The sequence below is a fragment of the Dufourea novaeangliae genome, unplaced genomic scaffold (assembly GCF_001272555.1).
Source record: "Dufourea novaeangliae isolate 0120121106 unplaced genomic scaffold, ASM127255v1 scaffold228, whole genome shotgun sequence".
Taxonomy (NCBI): Eukaryota; Metazoa; Arthropoda; class Insecta; order Hymenoptera; family Halictidae; genus Dufourea; species Dufourea novaeangliae.
Window position 1 is genome coordinate 3091468 of NW_015374150.1, and position 23701 is coordinate 3115168.

A 23701-nucleotide genomic window follows, 5' to 3' on the forward strand; every position below is an offset into this window, starting at 1 on the left:
CCGGCTACCAATGAAGAATAACGTTGAACCGCCTCCTCTCCATGGGAACGCTAAAATTAATGGTTTATTCGCGGGTGGAAATCGTCGAAGAATGGGGCGAATGGTAAAATGCGACCGAACAAATGGTTCTTCCGATGAAACTTTAATGGTAAGTAGCACAAGCACGTTGAGTTTCAAAAAGTTAAATCTATTGAAGCTATCTATAGCAGGGGTGGGCAAATTCTTCGATAATAAGAGCCACATATAACTTGTCTGCCACATGTAACTGTTGCTTAGCAATATATTAAGTTAGTTACTGTAATCACCACTATCGTACAGAAATTGCAGTTAGTGGTCCAACCTAGACGATGGTCTAAATTTGGAAACGTTCCTCTAATACTTCTATCGTTTCGGCAACCGCACAGAGTATGTTTGGGAGCCGTAGTTTATATATTACTTTATAATTCTTTATATTCCTATCGTATAGATGATTCTGCAAAGCTTAATCATCCGTTCGAACCGAGTAACAATGTTCTAATAATTCATCAAAAGTTACACGACTATTTATATGTCCAAAGCTCCAACGACAGGAGCAGAACAATATATTCGCCCGTGTTGCACTCCAATTTCTTTCCCAAAATACACATCCACGTAGCTACCGTTCACCGCGGCCATTTTGGTTCCTCCGGGACCGAAGAAAGCATGGGGCTAGGCGGGGCGAGACCGCGGTAAAAAATTCGGCACAGACGTCGTGTAATTAAATAAATAAACCGGGCTGACGGTAACGCGAATACCTGTGCTCGACTTTTACGACGTGGAATGTCGGTTTACGTCCCCAACAGTGACATAACAGGACCGGGTACGGGTTCGGCCCCATGGGGGTCAAGGCGAGCCATGAATGTCGATGGCTTGATTAAAGCCGCGGAACTTCGATTGTCCGCCGCGAATATTCTCGTCGTCCATGGGGCATTATGAATTTTCGATGGGACGCCCGTCGTAAATTCGCGTCAAGAGTCGGGAGTTAGTGTTGAGGGCCCCCCTTGAATGTAACGGGTGATCGGTGGAAAAAAGAGAGAGCTCTTGTTGGATTGATATTACGAGACGAGGACAGATCCCGCGGGGACAGCGATACCGTTTCGAATTTATGGGGTCGATCACGTTTCTAATCGTGTCTAATGAGTTACAGGCAACCTGGGAATTCATTCACGGGGATAATTTGTCGACACTGTTGAGAGATTTAAACACGGTACTCGTGTCCCTCTATGTCTGATTAGCGTAATTGTAGAAGGGAATATATGTATGTACAGGATGTTCCATTTAAATCGATCGAGAAAAATATAAAAGGTTTTTAAAATCGGAACTTTCGATTGCTTTTCTTTTTTCGTATTGCTAGGAGACAGGTTAATTATCGTAGTTATTTATTAGGTACATATTATTACTGTGGCTATTACTCGGAGTAATCTGAGAAATTAAATTTTCCATTAATGGAATGGAATGGAGCGAAAATCACCCCCCTGTGTAGAGTGTATATCGGTACATTCATGTTTAACGTAGTTTACCTTTATCCATAGCCACTCGATGCTCCATGACTGAGCTTCTTGGCCTCTAAATTCAATTCATCGTCTACGGTGGATCGAACACGAGGGGAAGGTACCACCCCACTGTCCCGACAAGAAGCGCAGGGCAAATTCTTGCGTGAAAATCTTGCCAACAATGCGGCAAATTATGGACCTGTACATGCGTCGGATGTCGAGGGGCTTCTCTCTGTACGAGGAAATATAATTAAGGGGATATTAAATTCACGGCGGGCAATTCAATCTTCCGTTTTAATATGTCGCATTAACATGTAGAGTTACGAGTTAATAGAAATTTATGTAACGTTAAATTGTCCCGTGAATTCGTGTTGAGGGTTCAAAGCAACACTTCCGTCGACAATTAAATAACTGTCTTTAGATTCTATCAAGAAACATAAATGCAACTGTCTGTCAACATTCTATTATCATTATCTTTGTGACACATTACTATTATGTACAGAGATTTCAGAGATTATAAATATAAAGTCCCAGAATTTTACGAGTCAAAAAGATCAGCAGTACGAAAAACGAGATTAATTCGTCGACAAACATTAACATAAAACCATGCGATCAATAAAAATGGAAGTCTTTTCGCATTAGGTGCTCCCATGGAAATGAACCAAGAGGAAAAGTCGAGAATCCCCCCCACAGAGAGGGTGAAAATTGAACCATTCTAATAAACTTTGAAACTTGTCGTCGACCCTCGCGCGACGAACACAACGTCGAGCCTAGGATTCAATTTCGGCCCTTTTAGCGTCCGCCCGCCATTAAGAATGAGATTCGACGCGAAACTTTCGGCGGCGGAACTACTCGGGACGATGGGATGGGCCGGAGGGGGCTCATATTTTTCGTTATTGGGAACAAAGTCGCGTCACGATCGTAAGGCTTGACGGGGAAATTGCACGGTGACGTGTACGCCCGGATTTATCGTGCTTCGCCTCGACCAAGGAAGGGAAAAGGGATTCCTATTTGGTAGAAGAGATTCCCCCCAACACGCTCTCGAAGAAACACGCGTTTCGGGGAGTGCTCGAGACTCGACTGTTTCTTTGTTTCTCGACATCGTGATCGCAATATTGAGATATCCGAATTTGTATTATGAAATTTTATTAATACGCTAAAAGTACACTGAATACAGTAAAATTTTCAGTAAATAAGCACAACTATGATATTGCAGTTTCAGTCACCGAAACGAGGAACAAGACGGTCCTTTCTCCCAGGAGAAGTCATCCCATCTCGAAACCATCACTGTTTTTACCAGTCAGAAGGGGGAGGGGACTGCAAAGCGACGTCTACCGAGGGTTTAATAAAGCCGAGAGGAGAGCAGGTGTCACGGGCAAAACGTAAAAACGTCAAAAGTAATAAGCCTCGGAGAAGCTCTCCCCGGAAAAGCCGACGCCGCCGCCGCCACCCCTGTATATTTCGCGTTCGGTTTCATTCCCGCGAACAAAGCTGCAGACGATAGAACTGTCGATCAATCCTCCTGTCGTGGAGACGTAATCTCAACATTTTTGCGTCGTTAGAAATTCGTCGAGGCTCCACGGAGGGCTGAATGCGAATTCGAAACGATTCAGGAGGGATGAGGGGGTGTAGTTTCAAAAAAACGTACAGCATTAAAATCACGACTCTGCGTTTAACCGATATCCATAGAAGAGTTGAGCATAATTTTATTCGAATGATACATAGTGAAAAACAGCAATACCTAAGGGCGTCATCCTGAGCTATATTAAATAATTGTTTGTCAAATTTCGACTTATTCAAGAAGTATTATTTTATTATAAAAAATGGAATTTCGACGCTTAAACGATTAAAAATAATGAAGTACTTTTCTTTATCTTTTAGATAATTAATTTACTCATCTCTGATGCATAGTCGCTTAAAAGGAAGAAATATTCCCTAGAAGGGTAAAATTATTGTTAAAAAAAATCATCATGAAACAATTTACAAGATTTCGGGTCAATTTCGTCGCTGTATAATGCAAGGAAAGATTAGATCGTCCTAGCAACGCGGAGGAAACGGTACGACAGAATCACGATCCTCGATCACCGTTGGAAATTAGACTTAAATTGGCTCAACGGTCCAGCCCGCATGCCCGTATGCCTCTCGCCGTAGACGAGCCTTGACACGCGTCTCTTCTTCCTTCGATTCGCGTCACTTTCAAAAAAGAAAAAAACCTTTGAGAGAAACTTCGATGAAGAGTGAAAGTATCCCACTCTGGGAACCGTTTTCCTTGACAGTTATCGATAATCGAGAATTACTGCGAGGTACTCGTCACTTCGGACATTGTCCTCGAATCACTTCTGAATGAAACGTTTCACGGTAGTTTCTAGAAGATTGGATACTTTTTTCGGTACTTTCCAAGGAGACTGAAGATGGAACCGAAGATAAAAAAATTGCGTGACAAATTTTGTTCCAGAAATCGTTGTGATTCGATAAAGAGGCGACAAGGAGACTGTAATGTACGACGAGATCGAGGGTCCCTATCGTGGCACTGTACGAGAGCACTCGAGGCTCTCGTGGCAAGCGTCGATGTAAATTACCATTAATGAAACGAAACGTAACGGTGCAGCATCTAAATTGAGGCGATACGGCTTCTTTATCGCGCCACAGGGAAAGGAAGAGAGAGAGAGGGAGCACAGACCGTGGCCTGCCGGAGAGGACGGATGGAGGTCTAAGTAGGCAGAGGCGAGAGTGTTGGTGCCCCGTGGAACGATAAGTTAGCGAGCAACAAGCCCGAACAGACTTTAAAAAAGACCAGCGGTACCCCGCCGTTTTACGCGTGTACAAGACGATCCAGGAAAAAAAATAGGAGGGGGATCAACCGGAAATTTATGGGGACTCGTAAAGATGGACGAAAAGAATGGCCCTCGTCGGTTAACACGTGTCCTCGAATCAACGAACCGTAAAACAAATTGAGACTACCTTCAGTTCTCCGATCCGATCGTCCTTTCTAACCCGTTTCAATTAAAATGTGCAAAGTCTATGGTTCCTTATCTACAGGGTGATACGGAAATTCGATTGGAACGAGGATATAAAAGAATTCAAAAATACTCAAGGTATGTACCTACGGTGGCCAAAGTGTAGCTCTTCTAGACAATCTAGACCCTTACTGTAGCTTCAATATACTTTTATAGTATCTTTTTAAAAACTTGACACATAGTATAATACATAGACGTATACACGGATGGATTGTAAGCATAACTCACAATTTAATACCATTCCAATAGAAGATGCGACTCTTGAGTATTTCTAATTGGCGATATATGACCCCTATCCTGACAACATTTGACCACCACTGGTATACGGGGTGGCCCACGAAACGTGATCAGCTTAGATTATTCTACCGTTGGCTGTTCGATCGAAAATTTTGGAAAGTAGATTTTCCAGTTAAAAAGCACACCCTGTATAATCGAACCGAGGACTATAGTAACGTTACAAACATTTTTTATAATACCCTCCATCTTACCGGACCAATGTCTTCAGAATAACATTACATAACTATTCCTGAAAAAATCCGAATAATTATCGATGCTCTGCTGTTATTTGAATTTTATCACTTACTCAGTCTCTTCGCAGACCTGTTATATTAGACCCCAAGGTGACAGACACGATTTCGTGGGCCGAACCGGTGCCCAAATACATTACCAAGGAGCTCTCGTATCCTCGACACGACTTTCCCCCCCGTCTTCCTCGTTCGAAATCATCGTCGTGGGAGGATATTTCAGGCGTTTCTTCGCACGGTCGTTGTGGCTTCACTTCCCCGTTCGTCGTTTATACTTATCGAAAATGCGTATCAGTATTCCGCGGTGGCCGAAGACGAGGCACGATTTATTATTTCGTGGTGCCGCGAGAGAGCAATCAACGTAATTACACGCCCGGTGGGAAACGGGAAGCGCACGGCTAACTGTAATTACTCGAGAGTCCACGATAAATAAACACGATACAGATCACGCGCAGGATTCACGAATTCGAGGGTGAATTTTCGAAGAGGACCAACGGGCACACACCAGGCCGTAGTTCTCGGTTTGTTTCGTTTTCCAGGCGAAGTAGGAGAATTCCGTGGACGCATCCAGCGTAGTTCCTGTACGCTGAATGAATCGTTCCCTTTCGTTCGTCGCCGCGAGCAAAAACGGAGCCGTGGCAACACCTTCGAATTTATACGAGCAACGACTGTGATGGCCGATGGGCGATCAGAAGCTCTGTTCTACATGTGTCCTTGAAAAAAATCTTACTGAAACGATTATATTTCGATTTATTCGCGAGTGTGGTTCCTTTGATTCGGTAAGTGGTTACGTTCGAATAACAGCAGATCATTGGAAATTATTCTGATTTTTTAGGAATAATTATGAAATGTTGTTCTGATGACATTGGACCGGTAAAATGGAGGGTATTATAAACAATTGTTGTTAAAAAATACCTCACATCCCGATAGAGTAACTAATAAATCGACTAGTCCAAATTATGTTAAGAGTCACAACTCGAATGAAAATTGTAACAATCTCATTGACTTTTTCAGTGGTTCTATTGACTACTTTAAGGCATCCCCAGATAGAGTACTAAGAACACTAAAAATTTCCTATGGCGACTAATTCCATACTGTATAATATATTGATGTAACTGTTTCTAATCTTATTTTCATTAATTGTTATACATATATACTGGATTTATACCCGTTCAATTACTAAATAAATAAATAAACAATAATCAAAGAATTCCACCTTGAACAAGAATAGAAAAATACAAGTTACTGGATAAAAGATAAAAATGTGCTAGGTACTTATTAATATTTTAAACCATGTTTATACAAGTGTATACCACAAAGTAAACTCTGCTAAAGACTTAAAAGGAAATGCATGGAAAAATAAGCGACAATCATTAGAGTGGCGACTACGTACCCAGACACGTGGCCGAAACGCAAACACTCTAAGTGGCGGGGCCCTCTAATCCTTCGAATGTGCCACGTGTCACCCGCGTAACTACGCAAAGAAGCGCCCTCCTCCACCCCCTTCGCCGAGCGGTGGGAACAACGTGTCTTGTCCTCTCGTGCGTTCGTTCACGCGGAGACGCGATGAGCACCAGTTTTCGATAAAGGGACGACACACAAGTTGCGTGACACAACTCACTCACGACGACTTTACTCGACCACGGACACCGAGACACTAAACCGTACCAGCCGCAGTCCTTGCCCTCGAAAAACGTGTTCAGGTGCCTCTGCACCTCTGTCCACAACGTAAACAAAGAGGCCTGTTTGCGATTGACATTCCTTGTCTCGCCGTTGGAGAATGGTTTCTTGTGTGTCACCTGGTGAGTAATTGGCCGGGCCAGGTAATTCCCCTTTATCCGCGGGTAACGGAGGATCGGTTTCAAACGCGATCGCCTTTCCGTTCAAAAATACATACACACAGGGGTCTGGAGATGGGTCGAACTCGTCAACCGGAAGAAAAGATGAAATGGTCCATTCTATTTTTTTTTAATGTTAGAAAATTGTATTATTATATCAATTCGAGTGGATAGTATGTCTAGATAATTAGATGTTTTTCTATTTCTCGTATGGATTTATTCGAATGAAATTTAGGCCATCTCTAGGCTAGAGGCACCGAGCAATGAATAGATAGCAAAGAGAACGTTTAGTGTTTCGATGAACAATTGCAAGTTTAAACTGAGTATGTATGTGGTATTAACGATGTAATTGCTGAATTGATGTCGAGTGTAATGGGATATCGAAACGATATCACGAATTGCCGCACGTCGATCACGAGTTAAATTCAGCGAGACGCGACGAGAGGACGACGACCAGAGAAAGACTCCAGCACCACTGGTTGTAGCATTAACATCATCATCGCCATCAACCTCCTCTTCGTCACCACCACCACCGCCAACCATTACCACCAGCACCGCCACCAGCCACTGACAACCCGTGTGCCCTTAAAACCCGTCGACTTTCACGGAGAGCCCGCGCGCCTTACAGCCTACTCGAGCGTAAACAGTATAATAATTTGTTGTTTCGTGGTTGTTAACTCTCGCACGCGTAGATGAGATCATGTTTGCGTGTGCGTGTGCTCGTTCCTGCAGATTGTTCCCACTACAATGGACAGTATTTCGCGCGACTTATGTTGGTTGAAATGATAGTTTCAATGGATAATAATAATTCGTTAAAAAGGGAATTGCGTTAAGTGGATAAAAATATGTCTTGACTGCTTATTGTTTTACAAATCTATTTCAACTTGGTCCTTTCTTTCTTTAAGCATGATTACGGAATAGAGTAATTTATAAACGTAATAATGTGTAGTTACGAATTAGGAATAAAATATGGAATTATAGTCCATCAGTGACAATCGTGATTAACGTCATTAAATGTGTTCGCTCGAAATGAATACAGTTTTAAAAATCTCACAGGTTATATAAAGTATTCTCTGTTTCTAAAATGACTAAAGAAGAACTGAAACCTTCAACTTTTACTCCGAAAAGAAAATGACACATACCAGATAAGAAGAAATAAAAATTCCAATATAAACGAATAAGAACTTGCCTCGTCTCTATACACTGTACCTTGTCACGTTTTCGAGTAAAATCTTATTTAGTGTTAATGTATTCCAAATTACAGACGTAAATTATATATCGCATTATTTACGACCTTGCAATTATGTTACATAAAAACAGTGCAACGATACTGGTTGCAATTATTACCTCGTGTTGTACTCTGCGCATAAAAATTGCTTCTGAAATTAGCAGCAAATGTTATTTCCACCGCGGCGAAAGATTAACGTCTATAGTATTAACGGGATTACAAGCGATTGTTGCCGAAATTTTCGTCGGAACGAAATTTCCGTGCCGCAGTTCGTAACGAGATTCAATGCGGATAACAACCGCGTGAACATTAAAAATACAGAGGGCAGAGGGGGAAGAAAGATGCGGAGGCGCGTGTTTCGTACCGGCGCTGAATCATCCGGCGAAAATATACCGAGTGTACGTTTTGTACAGTCGCGGCGAGTACGTCTTCATTAAAAGAAAAATAGAAGGCAGGAAGGAACGGAACGGAGTTCCAGGCTGTTTATTAATAAACGAGACCGCGGTGAAAGCGTTTGCTCCGAAGCCATCACCGTATCTCCCGTGCAACGAGGAGACGAAATTGTCCGTAGGTATTCTCCTAAATCCATCACCGTCCAATAAATAACGAGAATTAATCGAATTAATTCAATACTTTCAAAGAAAAAAGTATTTTAATCGAAGACACTCGTGTCGAATTATTATTCTTATTACATACTTTATCAAATTATGCTTCTCTTGAAATTATTGTTGACTAAAAATCTACAGAATATCGGAGGATTTAAAGATCGACGAAAGAATCGCAAGAATTTCCTTCCGGGAGGATGTAATAGAAATTCTTAGACGTTACCTCGTAAAATGTATTATTCCAGGACAAAACACGAATTGTGGGAAGAATCTTGAAGATTAAAAAAACATACCGACAAATCTTCGAATGGTATCGCCAATTAACTGCAACGAACTACATATATGTATAATTATATTCGCTGCTTCCGTTAGACCGTCTTTGTTCGGTCGTTCGCGAGAGCATTTTTATAATTAAGGAAATTACAGTATTCTCGGTACACACACACACGCTCCCATATCGAATCAGCATTATGTTTCTTAAAAACAACATTTCTGAAATCCTGCATGCGATCGCGAAATCATCTTCCGAAATGTCCCGAAAATCAACGTTTCCAGACATTGTTTCTCGACATCTCTCGAACGACATTATCGTAAATTTTATTATAGTGCAGTGACAGACCATTACATCGTATAGTTATTACCTGTCGTTCAGGAGCTCGTCATTGTTACGTAATTGGTTATTGAAACTGCGACACAAAATTGTCCAGAGCTAATCATAGGCATCGTATAATGAAATACGTAATGACCAGTGTCTTATAAATTGGTATTAAAGCATTCGGAATGGAAAAACATAAAACAACTTTTACGTTTAGTTTCGTCGTCATCCAAATCATAGAGACGATGTTAAAGTCAGCCCTTCGACGCGATATCTGGAACGATGAAAGCCAGTTATAATGTCGTTACGGCTCGACATTCGGCGGCAATTAAATCAAAAAACGAGCCGGACTCCCGCTAATTGCCCGGTGTCAGGCTTCATTACGATCCACCTTTGTTCTTCCCCCGGTTCAATCCCCTTTGTTTGAGTTAAGCGTCATTGATTGGTCGTAATATGCAAGGATTCCATGCTACTCGCTAATGCGATCAGAGTGCCTCCGCGAGGCTCCGAGTGGCTAGGGATAAATAAATCTCAGAATCTTAAATTTCCTTATGACGATCATTACAATAATGATGGAAATTTTACTTTGACTAATTGTAGCTGTAACAGAAACATTAATAACGAAACAGAGTTCAATTTTACATGAAGTGATCATTAAGTACTCGTTAGTACTTGTGCAGAATGTACTTATTTCGTCAATTCACGAAGGTATTACAATAGAATCGTTATGGTTGTTATTCCATTATTAATTACAGAACACCCAGTACACCTTCTACGCGGCGAAATACTTTATATCATTCACACTCCATGTTTCGTTATTCCATAAATCATAAATTCATCCAGAAAACTGTCGTTCATTCTGTCGAATACGAGCAGTAATGTAGTTTAATAAATTAAAATTACGTTAAACCAGTATATAACTGTACTCAAAGTCGTGTTTAAATTCGAATAGACGCAGAGGCTCGTTCGACGTTTCAAGTGGAGTTTATTAAACCATTAAAACGGGCTGGAGAGGATCGTCGGCTGCCGTGAAAAATCGTAGGGAAAAGGGGAACACGCTCGGAGGTAGAAAACTGTACGATGATTATTTTGAGTAGCGCTACGATTTCAGTTTGTTTATCGTCAAATGGACGTGGACCGAGCTCGAAACCCAGGAAACGGATACGATTATGCCACGCGTCTCTGTGTGCACGCGGTCTCATACACACGGAGCAAGAAGTAAAAACAGCAAAGAGCGATACGAGTCGAAATCGTCTTTTTTTTCGCCGACTCCGTTTCCTATTCCGGCTGTGGAAAATATTCAGCTTGGCGGAAATTCACGCTCGAAGCGATACGTCCACGAATATGAAATTAAAATAATCCGTATCCCGAGCCTACCTACGGCGACGTGTATGTACGGTTTAATTGCTCAACATTTTCTTTTTATACAAAAGCCCTGGGCTCGGATTCCGAGCTCTCCCTCATCGTGACGTCCGTTTTGCATCATCGGACTCCAGCCAAGGAGCCTGGATTTTTTAAGCAATTTGCTTTAAATTTCCCGCAGAAAGTAAGTTCCTTCGAATCGGCGCGGGTTGAGAAGCTAATTCGAGCGACGGGTCCGAAGACACCGGGGTTTTAATTGAACGGTAATTAGCATCACAAAGGGCGGCCTTTAATCGCGACAGGTCACGCGATTAATTTATTAGGCGGACGGGAGAAGTTTCCGCCCGTCCACGAGAACGCGTTTCACGTCCGAACTGTTCATTTACTTCGCGTTTTTACGAGCTACGGTTTACGGGCCCCGCCGCCATTCTGACAACGGAACGGTTGCAACATTGTGCCGAAGAGCGTAAAACGTGTGTATGTGTATGGAAAGACGATGACTCTTCGAAATACAAACGCGTTTGATCATTTCTTAGCGAATTGTTCCTATTTTAATATTTATTCTCTATGATATTGAGCAGAAATAGTCGTACCCATGGCGCATTTCGTTTCTTTGTCTCTAATTAAAAGCTCGTAAGCAAACTCACGATGTTATTCATAGTACAGACTCCTCTCGATTATCGTCCCGAAATCAGGTCCGCACTGGGACAATAATCGTATACGGAGAAATGTTTCGGACCCTCGTAAATTCGTTTTTTGCCCGAAGCCTCGGCAACAAACATGGCAAAAAAACTGAACAATAATCGTGTAGAATAAGCCAGACGATAAAATCAAGAGAAGTCTGTATCTATTTTACCATACCAAAGCCGAGAGACAAAAGTTAGCTCGATCTTAACGAAACGATATCATACTTAACTAGAAATATAAGTTACGTTTATTCGCATAATAATGACTTCCAATAACGATCATCTAGTTTGTGCCAGCTAAACAGACTTAAATCTCACGTAATACTAAAAAAAAGAAAAAATAACAGACTAGGAAGGATGAGATCGGCTATATCCTACACCGATAACATCTTCCATCCAATTTGATGCGTCCGCGGCCGCACGATTATTCCGAGGCTGTATTATTGTAATTCTCGACGAAAGACCGGCTTATCGACAAGATGTTCGTTACGCAAGATCCTCGAGCTGCCGCGAGACGCAAGCTCGCTTATTATCGCTAATTAAAGGCGTTTAATTAGACCAACCGGGCGGGGGTCACGTTATTCTCATACTTCGTTCGCTGCCCTTCCTACTTTCCACGATTCCCCGCGAATGTTTTGTTGGCCCTATCGTTCCCGTTTTCCCCCCGTTTTTTTTCTACCTTGTGCCCCAACAAGATTTTCCTTCCGTGTTACCCCTCCATGGATCAGGATGAAGGTCATAGTTGCGTCGAACACGAGCTGAGATTGTCGGCTCGTTAACGGGCAAGGAAATAGAGGATCAAGGGGAAGTGAGAGAGGAATCGGTTTTCTTTGTTGTTTCAACCCTTCCGCGGACACGAAGGAACTTCAACGACAAAGCCGTTATGCTTCTTGGGGAGCATTTTCGCCTCTTCTAATTTGCCCGGGTCTCCTGTGAAGCAGGTAATAGGATTTCGTAAATGGTGGGCGGTTCGATGCGCAGCGTCGTTTGGGCGGTAACTTCAAAAAGTAACGGGAAGCAGGATCCTTGTCTAACAGTGGGGCGAAATCTAACGAATTGAGAGGACTTTCACAGTATCATTATTAGTTACTTTACGTTTGTCTTGTAAGATCATATTCATTTCTTCGGGTGTTTTGGATTCACTCGTGAACGTGATCTTCAGTCGAATTTCACGCAATCGGCGATAATTCACGTCGACTAAAAATACACTCGGCAATAACGGGGTTTCGTCACGAGGCGACATCGTGTGGAACCCGAAGAATTCGATCGCGCAACAGACCGGGCTTCCTTCACCCACATCTGGCTCCTGCGTGCCCGTTTTCCAACGATACAATCCGCGAAATCGTGATGTCGACTTTCGCTGTTATCGGAGATCCTTGGACGCGTATCGATTCGAACGTGTTCATCCTTCGCCGGGTAACCTATTTCACCGAGATCGAAACCGTATACAAAAACGTCGCTCAAAATGGTCCCAAAGCGACGCACACGATAGAATCGAATGTTAATCTACGGAGAGACGAATCAAAAGGTATCCCAGAGACAACCATAAATCGTCTAATTCTAAAAAACAAAAACAAGGAGACAAAAAACAAAGAATTGGCTCGACCCTCACGAACCCCAGGTCCATTTCGGATAAGAAGGAATAAGGGTGGAATCCGGTTGATCGTGACAAAAGCTCTTCAAGACGAAAGAAGAAGAGCACGAGTGGGTCCCCTTTGGATGGACGATAGACGATCAGGTGGAAATTAATCGCGTGGAGACGACGTGGGACGATCGAGACGGAAGAAAGGGAGACAGAAAAAAATGTAATTATCGAGCCGACGTTGAGTGGCCCTCGGACTAATGGCGACGTCGTGGAGGGTCGGTATCTGGGCAGATGGTCCTGTTTTAAGGGTGTCTCTCGAGATACAAGGGTTCGACATTCACGCGAGTCACAACCAGCGTTCGCGGATGGAAGTCCAGGACGGAAACGAGCAAACGTTCACGAACTTGCTTCTCTGTTCGTTATAACGCACGAAACCGCGGGCCAAAGGGACGATCTGGCTCCGAAGACACGCACCGGATCGCACGGGCAGGTAATATAAACTGTGTGTATCGGTTGCTCGAAAGCGAATCCAGTCGGCAGTTTCGTGCTTAAATGATTTACACGTTCGTTACGCCTCCGCCACGTGATACGACGAAGATTGCGCGCGCGTATGGTTCAGGATGAGTATTCTATCTAACGGAGAACAGTTTGTCGCGCAGACGTGCCCACAAGTTAAGTAGAAATGGGACATATGTATACGATAATACAGGATGATACGGAGGGTCCGTTGAATTAACGATGAAACTCTTAACCCTTTCGTTTTCACTGCTGTCGTATGATTAAGTATTTTAAATTATGAAATAAAATATTAGTATCATGTATTTTTTCGTATCTATGAATATATATGAATATGTATAAAAATCGTTTTCTTTTCTCTTAAAACGAAAATTCAGGCGTTATAGGGTTAGGATTACATCTATTCGGATGGAATTCGAGAAAATACGACCGCCAGTAATCCGCGAAACTTTAATTGCACGATTCCTATTCCGGAAGTAAGCGGGTGGTTCATATAACGATACATAAAATCAGCTAACTTGTCATCGGGGCCGAAAAACACCGGTTTCCATCGTAATTTCGTTGCGAACGTCCAGTCATCGACATGCAAATGACCAACCGTGGGGTTTTATAAGGCCGAGGACCGAACAAAAACACGCAGATCTTTGCACTTTTAGTCCCGGTTTTCTGATTCCGGTCGCGAAACTCGAGAAAGATGGGCTCGTCGCAGTTGTTCGTTGGAATTTCGTTAGTAATCGCGGCGTTGACCCCTGTGGAAAGTGTAAGTTACGTGAACGAATCGATCGTACGAAACGTGAATGGATCGATCGAAAAAAGTAGATTCGTTTCTAGGATTTGGTGTCGTTATTAATTTTGTCGATCCGTAGGCCGTCAGTCAGGAACAAATGGAGAAAATTGCCAAGAGTATGCGGAACGCATGTCTGCAAAAGATCGACACGACCGAAGGTAATATTAAACAATTTTAATTTAATCATAGTATAACGCGGTGCAATTTTTCGCCATTGATCCATAGAGTCTTAAGGTCATTAGAGATATCAATAGATCCTCTTTTCAATCGTTAACAAATATTCTGTGTATTTTTTTATATAAGCTAGGAAAACATAGAAATTGATTGGCATTCTTGTGCACACTTTCAGAGCTAGTCGCAGGAATAAAAAGGGGAGAATTCCCGGACGATCCTAATCTCGAGTGTTACACGCACTGTATCATGAAGACGATGAGAAGCGTAAGATTAATATAATTCTAATACACGGAAAACATTAACGCGTATTAATTATTAATCAACCATCGTGTGAGTTAACGACACTCGTCGATATGTTTGCTGTTCAGTTCAAAAACAATGAAATCGACTTCAAGATGGTAATGAAACAAATAGACGCGTCGATGCCCCCTGACATGGCGCCACGAGTGAAGGCCGCGGTGAGGCTGTGCAAAAACAGAGGTAAGACCTGTGATTTCGATAACTTATATGTGTATAATAAACGTAGTAGAAAAATAGTCGAGTCCATACTCAACCACCCGAAATCACTGTTGCACAGAGTACGACACTGAACCGTGCAAAATGACCTACCAATACACGAAATGCGTCTACGAAGCGGACCCAGAAGTGTTTTTCTTTCCGTAAGCGAACGAATGTGCAACCAAACAGTCGCTACACGAAATCGTTTTCAGAAAACAAGAACCTCACGGAAGAACCAACCGAACGATAACCATATTAGCTTTGTACATTTATTTTTATGAAATACAAATAAACGTATTATGATAGAAGTACGATCGTGCTTGATTGAAGTGACGTTTCGAATGATTCGACACCACTCGAGGCCGCGGATCTTTTCGTTGAAAAATAGAGATGAAGCGAAAAATAGAATTAATCTCCATATAATCATTCTCATCTACGATTCACTGATCGAAGAAGAACCACTGCGGTATATTCGAATATACTCGAAATACGAAAATTGTAATGTGCTTCCATGAAATGTGAACAAACATGTACGAAAAATTACAATGATGCCCCCTTAACTTCTTCTCACAAAATCGCGAACGGAACGATTACGACCCCTCCGACCAACGATATTCAACCTCGACCTCGATAAAGAACGATAATACGATTCGTCGTTCGGAATAACAGGTATCTTAACAGAATCGATCCGTGGAGTCACATCGGGCGGTGAACGCAATCCTTGCATAATCATTGCGCGGTCCCGATGCAACTTATTACGTACGGCTGGTCGTCGCTCCTCCTTTTCCGGCGCGGCAGCTGTTAACCTCCCGGGAATTGTTTACAAAAGTGGAGGTTGCGGGCGAACTCTAATCGCACGGTTGATACACGGTAATCACAGGGCCCACCTGTGTGTGTGTGTGTGTGTCACCGGAGACACAAAAATTGTTCGTTCTCCTACTGCTCTGCTGGCCCATCGCGACAGAGTATAAAAGGGTACGGTTCCTTGTTTCGCGTTCGATTTTCATCGAGGGTGAACGGAGCCGAGGATGTGTACCATAGTTTCTGATCTATTCGACGACAGAGCGATCCTGTGACACCGTTCAGCCAGGTATAGCACTTGGGGATTAACCAAAATTAATTACAAGGTACCCAATACAGCGAATCGTAAAGTCTGTAAATCCTCGATGAGTGTTCGAAGGCTCCTCGACATTGAACATTTAATATTTTATAAACTAGTGGCCACATGTGGCTTCTCAATTCCTAGCTTAATCACTGGCGTAAACCTCATTAGAAAGTCAGCGTTACACAGGTGAGACCTCTCCTTGTCGGTGTCCAGGAGCGTTCGAACACTCATCAAGGATTTACTGTATCCTGTTTTATCAGTACATTGCGGATTTTATGCATTTATAGCACTTACGATTGTGTAGTCGACTAGTTGTAGTCATACATACGATTGTGTAGTCGAAAGTCTGATAAAGTTGAAGGTTTGTATTTTCTTTTGAATCTAGTAAAATAATAAATATACCAAAGAAACTTTGATTTGATTCCAGTTTCTGTCAATTGGGCAACGCAAATCTATATTTGCATAAACATCCGTAGTGCTCACAATTTCCATAACTTCTCTTCTTTATTGCACGGTTTCGTTATAATTTTGTTTTTGACGTATGTACATGTTGCCTCAATTCTTCTCTAATGGTATTCAATAAGCATAACTCTAAGTTACAAGTTACTTTTGCATACCTGCTTCCAACGTGTTTCAGTCGTTTCTGTTTATAGCACGCAAGTGCGTATCAGGATTTGCAGAGCTAGACGAAAAGAAGAAGAAGAAGTAGACACGATCCAGGTGGGAATAGCCGAGAGTTAACATGAAGAGCCTTAGCATTTGCCTCGCAGTGGCTGTGACGGTCGTCCTTATGGCCGTACAGGACGCGGAGTGTGTGAGTTCAATTCGATCATTCTCGATCCCGCGAATGAGGCGTTTCAAGTGACCGGTCTTTGCATTCGTAGAAAAAAATGACCATAGAGGAGGCCAAGAAATCGATCAAGAATCTGAGGAAAGTCTGCGCGAAGAAGACCGACGCCCCTAAAGGTACATCGACACGAGACTTACGTCCAATACTGGCGAACGATATTTATCATAGATCACCCCCCTTCCCCTTGCTGTGTTATCGTATTGTTGTTGCGTTACTGAATGTGTCGCAAAGTAGAGTAACTGTTGGAAAGATTCACATTTTTATAAGAAGCTTCATCGAATCCCATCGATTAAGAATGATTTCACTTGCGCAGAACTTCTGGACGGTCAACACAAAGGCGAGTTTCCAAAGGACGAGAGGCTGATGTGCTACATGAGATGTATATTGACTACGACCAAAGCGGTTAGCAACGATACATTTTTTACGACATTGTGAATTAATTGTATTCGAAAACACCGGTGCACTCAATTAACTTCGCTTCGGTGAATATATTCCGCAGCTGAGAACTGAATTGTTCATATGTTCTGCTTTCAGATGAAGAACGACGAGATCCAGTACGAATTTTTCGCGAAGAACTCCCGCCTCCTGATGGTGGACGAGGTTGCACCGCGAGTCGATCACACGATCGAAGTCTGCCGACCACTAGGTATTTCCATATCACTCGACTGCGGATTTGTATGCAAAATGACATTTTATAAAGTAACTCATAAAGACAGAAACCGAATTAGAAATTTTCTTCTTCCCTCAAGTATATTATTAGATTCAAAATGAAATAAAAAAACTCGGTTCATCTGTCGAAAGTTTTGTCTTTTCTTGTATTTCACAGAGCTCTACAACCTATAAATGCATAAAATACGTAGTCTATATATCACACACACACGCGTGTACAGGATCGATACGAAACGATTTTCGTATCACGGTTTCAAGAGACCTTCAATACCGGAACGTCTAAATTTACTTTTCAGTGACCGCCACTGAGGGATGCGAGGTCGCGTGGCAATTCGGGAAATGCATTTTCGACACGGATCCCGAGGTAATCTTATGTCACGCCCAATCATCACGATCACAGCGCGGATGTAAATCATGTGGCGTTTTGTTTGGTGCACAAAAGTCGCAAATACAATAGTATATGGTATCGAAGAGTTACGTTGCACGTGTGCGAATCGAACTGAACAGAATCGAAAGATTGCAAGAATGTAACAACTATTGTCTGAAAAACAATGGTGAAACATACAATCGCAAGATTGCATTCAGTCGGCAACAATCCGCATCGTTCGTATATACCGAATCATTTGTGTCATAATTACAGACTCTTCTCGATTATCGTCCCGAACTCAGGTCCCCGCCAGAATAATAATCTTATAGGGAAAAATGCTTCAGACCATCGTAAATTTGTTTTTTTTTGTCCGAAGTCCGAGCCTCGGCAGCAAAAGCGGAGGGGCAATAAAGTATGCACTTGACAGGTTCCAATGCCTCCCCCCCCCCCCAGGGGGGGAAAAAAATAATCGTGTAGAACAAGCCAGATGATAATCGACAGGAGTCTGTACTGTGCATTCAGTGAAAGCATGTTTATGGTTATGATTCGAATAAACGTTTCAAGAGAAAAATTGAAGATTTAGAGATTGCAATCTAAAGATGTGTCATGAAATAATTAACGCGTTTCTTTGCGAATCTTCCAGTATACCCTATGGTAGGATAGAACTGAATTAAGTTTAAGTTAAATCTTGGACGCTATCCCATCATTCCCTTTACCTTAATCATTTTATTTCAACTTAATTTTCGAGGATATAATATTATTTTTTTTCTGTTGCAGCTGTACCTAGCTCCATGAATGATTCTCAGGAAAAAATTCTGCGTGCCAATTCGCAGAGTGATCATGTGACCGAGACGGAGTCTCCGTCCTTTCGCCATCCACATTCTCAACATCATCGTCGTCGTCGTCGTCGTCGTAATCAAGACGAAGCCATGGGCTGCCGAAACAAAACTAAACCGAACTGTAGAAGAGTTTAAACACACGATTCAACGATCGACGACAAACTATAATCGAAACCTTCGAATCAAGGCTACAGGCTGTTAACGCAACCCCTATGGTTGCTTTACGATGAATGAGCAATCGATTTGTAAGCACAGAATAATAAATTTTGATTAACTGTGTTCCCAAATACTACAGTATCCATTGTATAAAATTAACAATCATAATTAATACTCTTTTCTTAAATTTTCACACCCCTGAACCTTATTGTCCGTGTACTTTTTTGAATTTTCCAAGAATTCGTCTCTCATTTTTTCCAGCGATATTCTATGGCTGTTCCATCGTCAAATGTACTCACATATATTTTTTGTTAGTTCGTATTGTTCTATTGTATCGACAACTATCCATTGTCCCTTCCAATAAAGTAGACTAAGAATAATCGATACGAAAATGACAATATTACGGGAACAGGATGACATGTTACGTATTCGTATAACAATTGTTATTAAACGATGGTTTGTTGAAATGTTTCTGAATTTATTCTAATCAAATATATTAGATGTACCTACTTATTGTCAATTCAGTATGTTTTCCAGGCAATTTAAATATTATTTTATTTTTGTCTATCGCCAAACTATTACCTCCTCTCAAGAATAATAAATCACTCGTTAGCACACCTAATATCAACTACGATTGAAGGAGCCTCCAGTTTTGCTCGTATAAATTTCAACGCATACTATTTTTGATTTTATTTGAACGATCGTCCGACACGTTTCACCGATTTAGCAATCATATACAAAAGTTTCCCACGCTACGTCGCATTTGCCTGATTAATTTTTTATTCCATCGCGACCGTGAGTCAGCCGGCGCTACGAGACAAATTCACAGACAACTGGTTGAATCGGTGAAATATTTTGATCGGCGGCCATCCTGGAACCGGTTTCCACGGGACTCGAGTTAGATTTAATCCCGTCGTAACTTCAATAATACTGAAATTAATTCGACCGGAGGCCACGGATCGAGAAGAAAAATTCAGTCCGGTTTTCATGCGTCACCGTCGCGGTTCCACGATACACGCGAACTGGTTTACAATCTCTCTCTCTAATTAGAAGCCGTTCGATTTATCGTCTGGACAATTACATACGTAAATAGATTTTTCGCAGCCAACTGTGTAGCGAACCCTTTGACGTACAACGTAATAGCAGGACACGAACTTTCATGGAGCACAAAAGAGCAAAAACTGTGAAAACGATTAACCAACGTAGACTATGTATAGATAAATGATCGTCTGATTAGTTTTGATAATTTCAACAGATTGCATACATCGCGTAATTCACGATTTAGTACTGATAATATTTCTGATTTCGTTATGTTCTGAGATCGTATATGTAAGGTGATTATGTTCATAATACATTTCAGGTGTGGAATATACACAAAGATAAGTGATCGATACTCCACGAAAAAATCAACAGCAGGTGTAGAGCGTAAGTATCTAGTAGGCTTCGGCCGACTCGTGTTATTTCATGATCGCACTAATTGTCTAAAGATTAAGCATGCCAGTGGCAAGAACTTGGCAATGCACTTAACAACGCTGCGACTGCACGCGATAAATACAGCAGGGATACACGATTCGATGAAACAATCAGACAGGCAAAGTTCGAGGATTTTTCGCAGACATCGTTTCACGGATTACGACATCGTCATGTAAAACAATAGTTATACATGAAGAGAATTAAGAAATCATACAAAACTTTCTTTTCGTATCTTTCGAGCAGAACCTGACGGTTCTTCCACGATCAGATTTAATAACTGCCCCGCTGAATAATAAAAATTATGAGAATAACACGGACACTAATTATGTCAATTTATACGACAACAATTATTTTCTTGGTTTATAGGACGGTAAAACACGATACAGTATCTCGTGGTTCTCAGAACGTGATCAATCAAGAGCAATTTTCGCGAAAGAATCGGAGACGGACGACGCGAATTGGTTATTCTACAGAGGCTGCAATTAAAACGTGTTATGTAAAAATCAGATAGCCAGAGCAATTATTTCTCTTCCTGTTATTTCGCAATAGGATCTAACACCTACGGTTCGACAGATTTCCACGCCATATAAATGTCGTGTTCAGGCATCGACAGGCATCAGTTAGTTTCTGGTTATTCCTGACGACGTGTGAAATTTCAAGACGATCGAGAATGAAGTCTCTATTGGTGATCTGCACTGTCTTCCTTTTCGCGGTGAGTAGAGGAACACAAAAACTGATACGTCGCTCGATGTTCAACTTCGAAATCGCCCGCGGCTTCCATTTAACGCTTCACCCGTCGACTTTTTCGTAAAGATCTGTTTGTTTTTATTTCATATAAAAAGACTGGTTAATAACAGTGTCAGTAGAAACGTATTAATAAGACGTTCGATGTTAAGGAAATCGAATCGAGTGACGAATACATTGAGTGAATCCTCTTGAAATTCTTCTGAGATAATACAAACGGCTGAAAGAAAGATTGATTTGTTTTTTCCCTTGAAATAAAAGAAAATGATATGCATTCCACAAGATTTTGATTGTTACAAAATGACATTGTGTAGAGATCGTTTGAAGTGTAATGCACATTCTAGGCAGTGGTGCGAAGTGACACGGAGGAGGAAAAGAAGATAGCGGAACTTATAAACGAACACGTAGGATCGTGCACTGAGGAATTACAGTTACCACGTACGTTTTAATCGTTCAATTGAGTCGCGCAGCCCTTTCGTTTTCCTTTTCCAAATCTATTCCCGATCTCGAAAGACACTTTACGACTGCACATCGATCTACCGTGCGTTCTGCGTCACTAGAAATATGCCTACTATTATTAAACGAATTATGCACATTTTTAGCCGAGTGGTCGACGTGGGATGACACCAAATTGAGCGGCGAGAACAAAGATAAAGCTGCTTGCTTGCTGGCCTGCATAATGAAACGAATGGGGGTTGTAAGTAAAATTTCCCATGAACATGTGAACCTTTGTACAATTCTGAATTTCCTTGAAATAAAAGAAAATGAAGTGCATCTTCCGAATATATAGTATATAAATATAAATAAATAAATTTATTTTCAGATGGACGGTACTCAGGTGGTGATGGAAAAGTTGCAAGAAACGTTGAAAATCGTGTACACAGATGACGATAAATTGGCCGAAAAAACAAAGGTGATGGCGTCCTGCGTCGAGGAAGGTGAGGGTTTGGTTATTAGGTAACGGTAATATCGATGAGACTGAATCTAAATCCACTTACTATATTCGCAGTGAAAGACATAACCAACGAATGCGAAGTCGCGTCGGCTTTCATGGCTTGCACTCACAAGGAGTAAGAAGATACAACGTGTCCTTTTGGAACATCGAGTTTTACAAAATCGAGGGTGTATGGGAGAAATCCTTATATAATTGTATAAATTTAACTGTGCTTTAAAGCAAATAATAACTAGATGAAAATACAATTGTTGTGAACCACTGATAAATCACCCTTATATCCATCGCAACCTCCTTTTCGACATGCAATTTCTGTAGATAATTAATTGCCACCTGAAGGAATTTTTTGTCTACTAAACTGTACAAGATTCTCTGGCAAAAATAACACGTTGCATGGATCCTACTTTGACAAATTATTTAGCATTCTATATTTTTCCTTGAAATTTTCGAAACAATAGTTCTAGATTTCCGAAAATTGTTGGTTAAACCATTCTGGATTTATTACACAACGCATAATATCTTTTTAATTAATCCCGATGTAGACCGCAACGTGTTTCAAGGTTCACTTAAAGACTAGAGAATAGAAAAATATAATTGAGATGTTCCAACCGGTGATTACGGATTTTTTTGCAAGAAATACGAAAGGCCGAGCCTGTCAATCACGATATATTTTTTGCTATTGCACACACGGTATAAGTATCGCGATCGATGCTTGAGAAACCTCTGTTCGTCGAGAATATTATCCATCTGCGGGAATTCCTGTCAACTCAACATGAAGAGTACTCTGGTCGCTGTGTTCCTCTTGTTCGCTGCAGTAAGTACGAAATTGCACGGCTCTGTATTGAAAATTGAACTAATAATCTCTTCGTTAACATTCAAGTTTGCCAGCGCGGATCATGCTGATCTCTACCTGGAACCTATGAAGGATCAAATTCTAACGTGCGGAAAGGAAAATGGTTTCACCGAGCGTAAGAAATAAATCTTGCTTTGGTTTTTTTTATAACGTTATAATTAAAATCTGAGAGATATTCCATTTTAATTGAAATGCTTCAGAGACTCCGCGAGAGATCTTCGACAAGGACGCCGCAATGGGCTTGGACAAAGCTACGTGTCATCGTGCTTGCACGATGAAACTACTGAACATAGTATGTCTGTAAATTGAAAGTTGAACAATTGTTCAGGTGAGAAAATTTTACGAACCCGCTGTAATTTCTGTTCCATGAATTCAAGCTGAAAGATTCGAAGATAGACGCGGACAAACTGAACAATGTCATCAAGATGGTGCACGCCGACCAACCGGAAGTGGTTCAGAAGTTGCAAAAATCTGGGGCCGAATGCATCGAAAAAGGTGAATAAAATAATTGCATACATAGAGGAAAAAAAAAATGAATCATTAAATACGAAGAATATGATTCCATGATTGATCCTGTCCTCAGTGAAACCTGTATCGGACGAATGCAAAATGGCGTATGCCTTCGTCGACTGTTTCCTGGACAAACACTAGAAGTAAATCAGAGGTGATCGGCGTAGGTGTTCACTACGCCACAGTAAGAAATAGAAATAAACACAATTTCCACAATATAACAGACATCAGAACTGGACAATCATTCAATCAAACTG

At 41.5% G+C, this 23701-nt stretch overlaps 4 protein-coding genes across 5 annotated transcripts; all 4 read left to right on the forward strand.

Annotated features, from left to right (window-relative positions):
* Window positions 1-14119: 14119 nt before the first annotated feature.
* Window positions 14120-15213, forward strand: LOC107191803 (general odorant-binding protein 72-like). Its single transcript, XM_015580919.1, has 5 exons — window positions 14120-14227; window positions 14334-14412; window positions 14604-14692; window positions 14797-14908; window positions 15006-15213. Exons 1-5 carry the CDS (start codon window positions 14162-14164, stop codon window positions 15089-15091), a joined length of 432 nt encoding a protein of 143 aa, XP_015436405.1. The 5' UTR covers window positions 14120-14161; the 3' UTR covers window positions 15092-15213.
* Window positions 15214-16036: 823 nt separating this feature from the next.
* On the forward strand, window positions 16037-19105 carry LOC107191802. 2 transcript variants are annotated; one of them, XM_015580917.1, is made up of 7 exons: window positions 16037-16053; window positions 16669-16845; window positions 16916-16997; window positions 17195-17283; window positions 17416-17527; window positions 17847-17914; window positions 18695-19105. In XM_015580917.1, exons 2-7 carry the CDS (start codon window positions 16774-16776, stop codon window positions 18710-18712), a joined length of 441 nt encoding a protein of 146 aa, XP_015436403.1. In that variant the 5' UTR covers window positions 16037-16053; window positions 16669-16773; the 3' UTR covers window positions 18713-19105. The 2 variants fall into 2 exon arrangements, with proteins under 2 accessions (XP_015436403.1, XP_015436404.1); XM_015580918.1 differs by having other exon boundaries at window positions 16685-16845.
* Window positions 19106-21010: 1905 nt separating this feature from the next.
* On the forward strand, window positions 21011-22329 carry LOC107191806. The gene is made up of 5 exons (XM_015580922.1): window positions 21011-21097; window positions 21474-21567; window positions 21732-21826; window positions 21953-22067; window positions 22139-22329. Exons 1-5 carry the CDS (start codon window positions 21056-21058, stop codon window positions 22201-22203), a joined length of 411 nt encoding a protein of 136 aa, XP_015436408.1. The 5' UTR covers window positions 21011-21055; the 3' UTR covers window positions 22204-22329.
* A 489-nt stretch (window positions 22330-22818) lies between these two features.
* On the forward strand, window positions 22819-23644 carry LOC107191807. Its single transcript, XM_015580923.1, has 5 exons — window positions 22819-22895; window positions 22962-23049; window positions 23135-23226; window positions 23312-23429; window positions 23518-23644. Exons 1-5 carry the CDS (start codon window positions 22854-22856, stop codon window positions 23583-23585), a joined length of 408 nt encoding a protein of 135 aa, XP_015436409.1. The 5' UTR covers window positions 22819-22853; the 3' UTR covers window positions 23586-23644.
* The last annotated feature ends 57 nt before the right edge of the window (window positions 23645-23701 follow it).

What these genes read in the sequence shown, in the direction of transcription:
- LOC107191803 (XM_015580919.1), top strand. Translation starts at nt 14,162, where the DNA reads ATGGGCTCGTCGCAGTTGTTCGTTGGAATTTCGTTAGTAATCGCGGCG. An exon ending in CGTTGACCCCTGTGGAAAGT is followed by an intron (nt 14,228 to 14,333) that starts GTAAGTTACGTG and finishes GTCGATCCGTAG; the next exon opens with GCCGTCAGTCAGGAACAAAT. An exon ending in AAAGATCGACACGACCGAAG is followed by an intron (nt 14,413 to 14,603) that starts GTAATATTAAAC and finishes GCACACTTTCAG; the next exon opens with AGCTAGTCGCAGGAATAAAA.
- LOC107191802 (XM_015580917.1), top strand. Translation starts at nt 16,774, where the DNA reads ATGAAGAGCCTTAGCATTTGCCTCGCAGTGGCTGTGACGGTCGTCCTT. An exon ending in CCGTACAGGACGCGGAGTGT is followed by an intron (nt 16,846 to 16,915) that starts GTGAGTTCAATT and finishes TTGCATTCGTAG; the next exon opens with AAAAAAATGACCATAGAGGA. An exon ending in CGAAGTCTGCCGACCACTAG is followed by an intron (nt 17,528 to 17,846) that starts GTATTTCCATAT and finishes TTTACTTTTCAG; the next exon opens with TGACCGCCACTGAGGGATGC.
- LOC107191806 (XM_015580922.1), top strand. Translation starts at nt 21,056, where the DNA reads ATGAAGTCTCTATTGGTGATCTGCACTGTCTTCCTTTTCGCG. An exon ending in TAATGAAACGAATGGGGGTT is followed by an intron (nt 21,827 to 21,952) that starts GTAAGTAAAATT and finishes ATTTATTTTCAG; the next exon opens with ATGGACGGTACTCAGGTGGT. An exon ending in GGCGTCCTGCGTCGAGGAAG is followed by an intron (nt 22,068 to 22,138) that starts GTGAGGGTTTGG and finishes CTATATTCGCAG; the next exon opens with TGAAAGACATAACCAACGAA.
- LOC107191807 (XM_015580923.1), top strand. Translation starts at nt 22,854, where the DNA reads ATGAAGAGTACTCTGGTCGCTGTGTTCCTCTTGTTCGCTGCA. An exon ending in GGAAAATGGTTTCACCGAGC is followed by an intron (nt 23,050 to 23,134) that starts GTAAGAAATAAA and finishes GAAATGCTTCAG; the next exon opens with AGACTCCGCGAGAGATCTTC. An exon ending in GGCCGAATGCATCGAAAAAG is followed by an intron (nt 23,430 to 23,517) that starts GTGAATAAAATA and finishes TCCTGTCCTCAG; the next exon opens with TGAAACCTGTATCGGACGAA.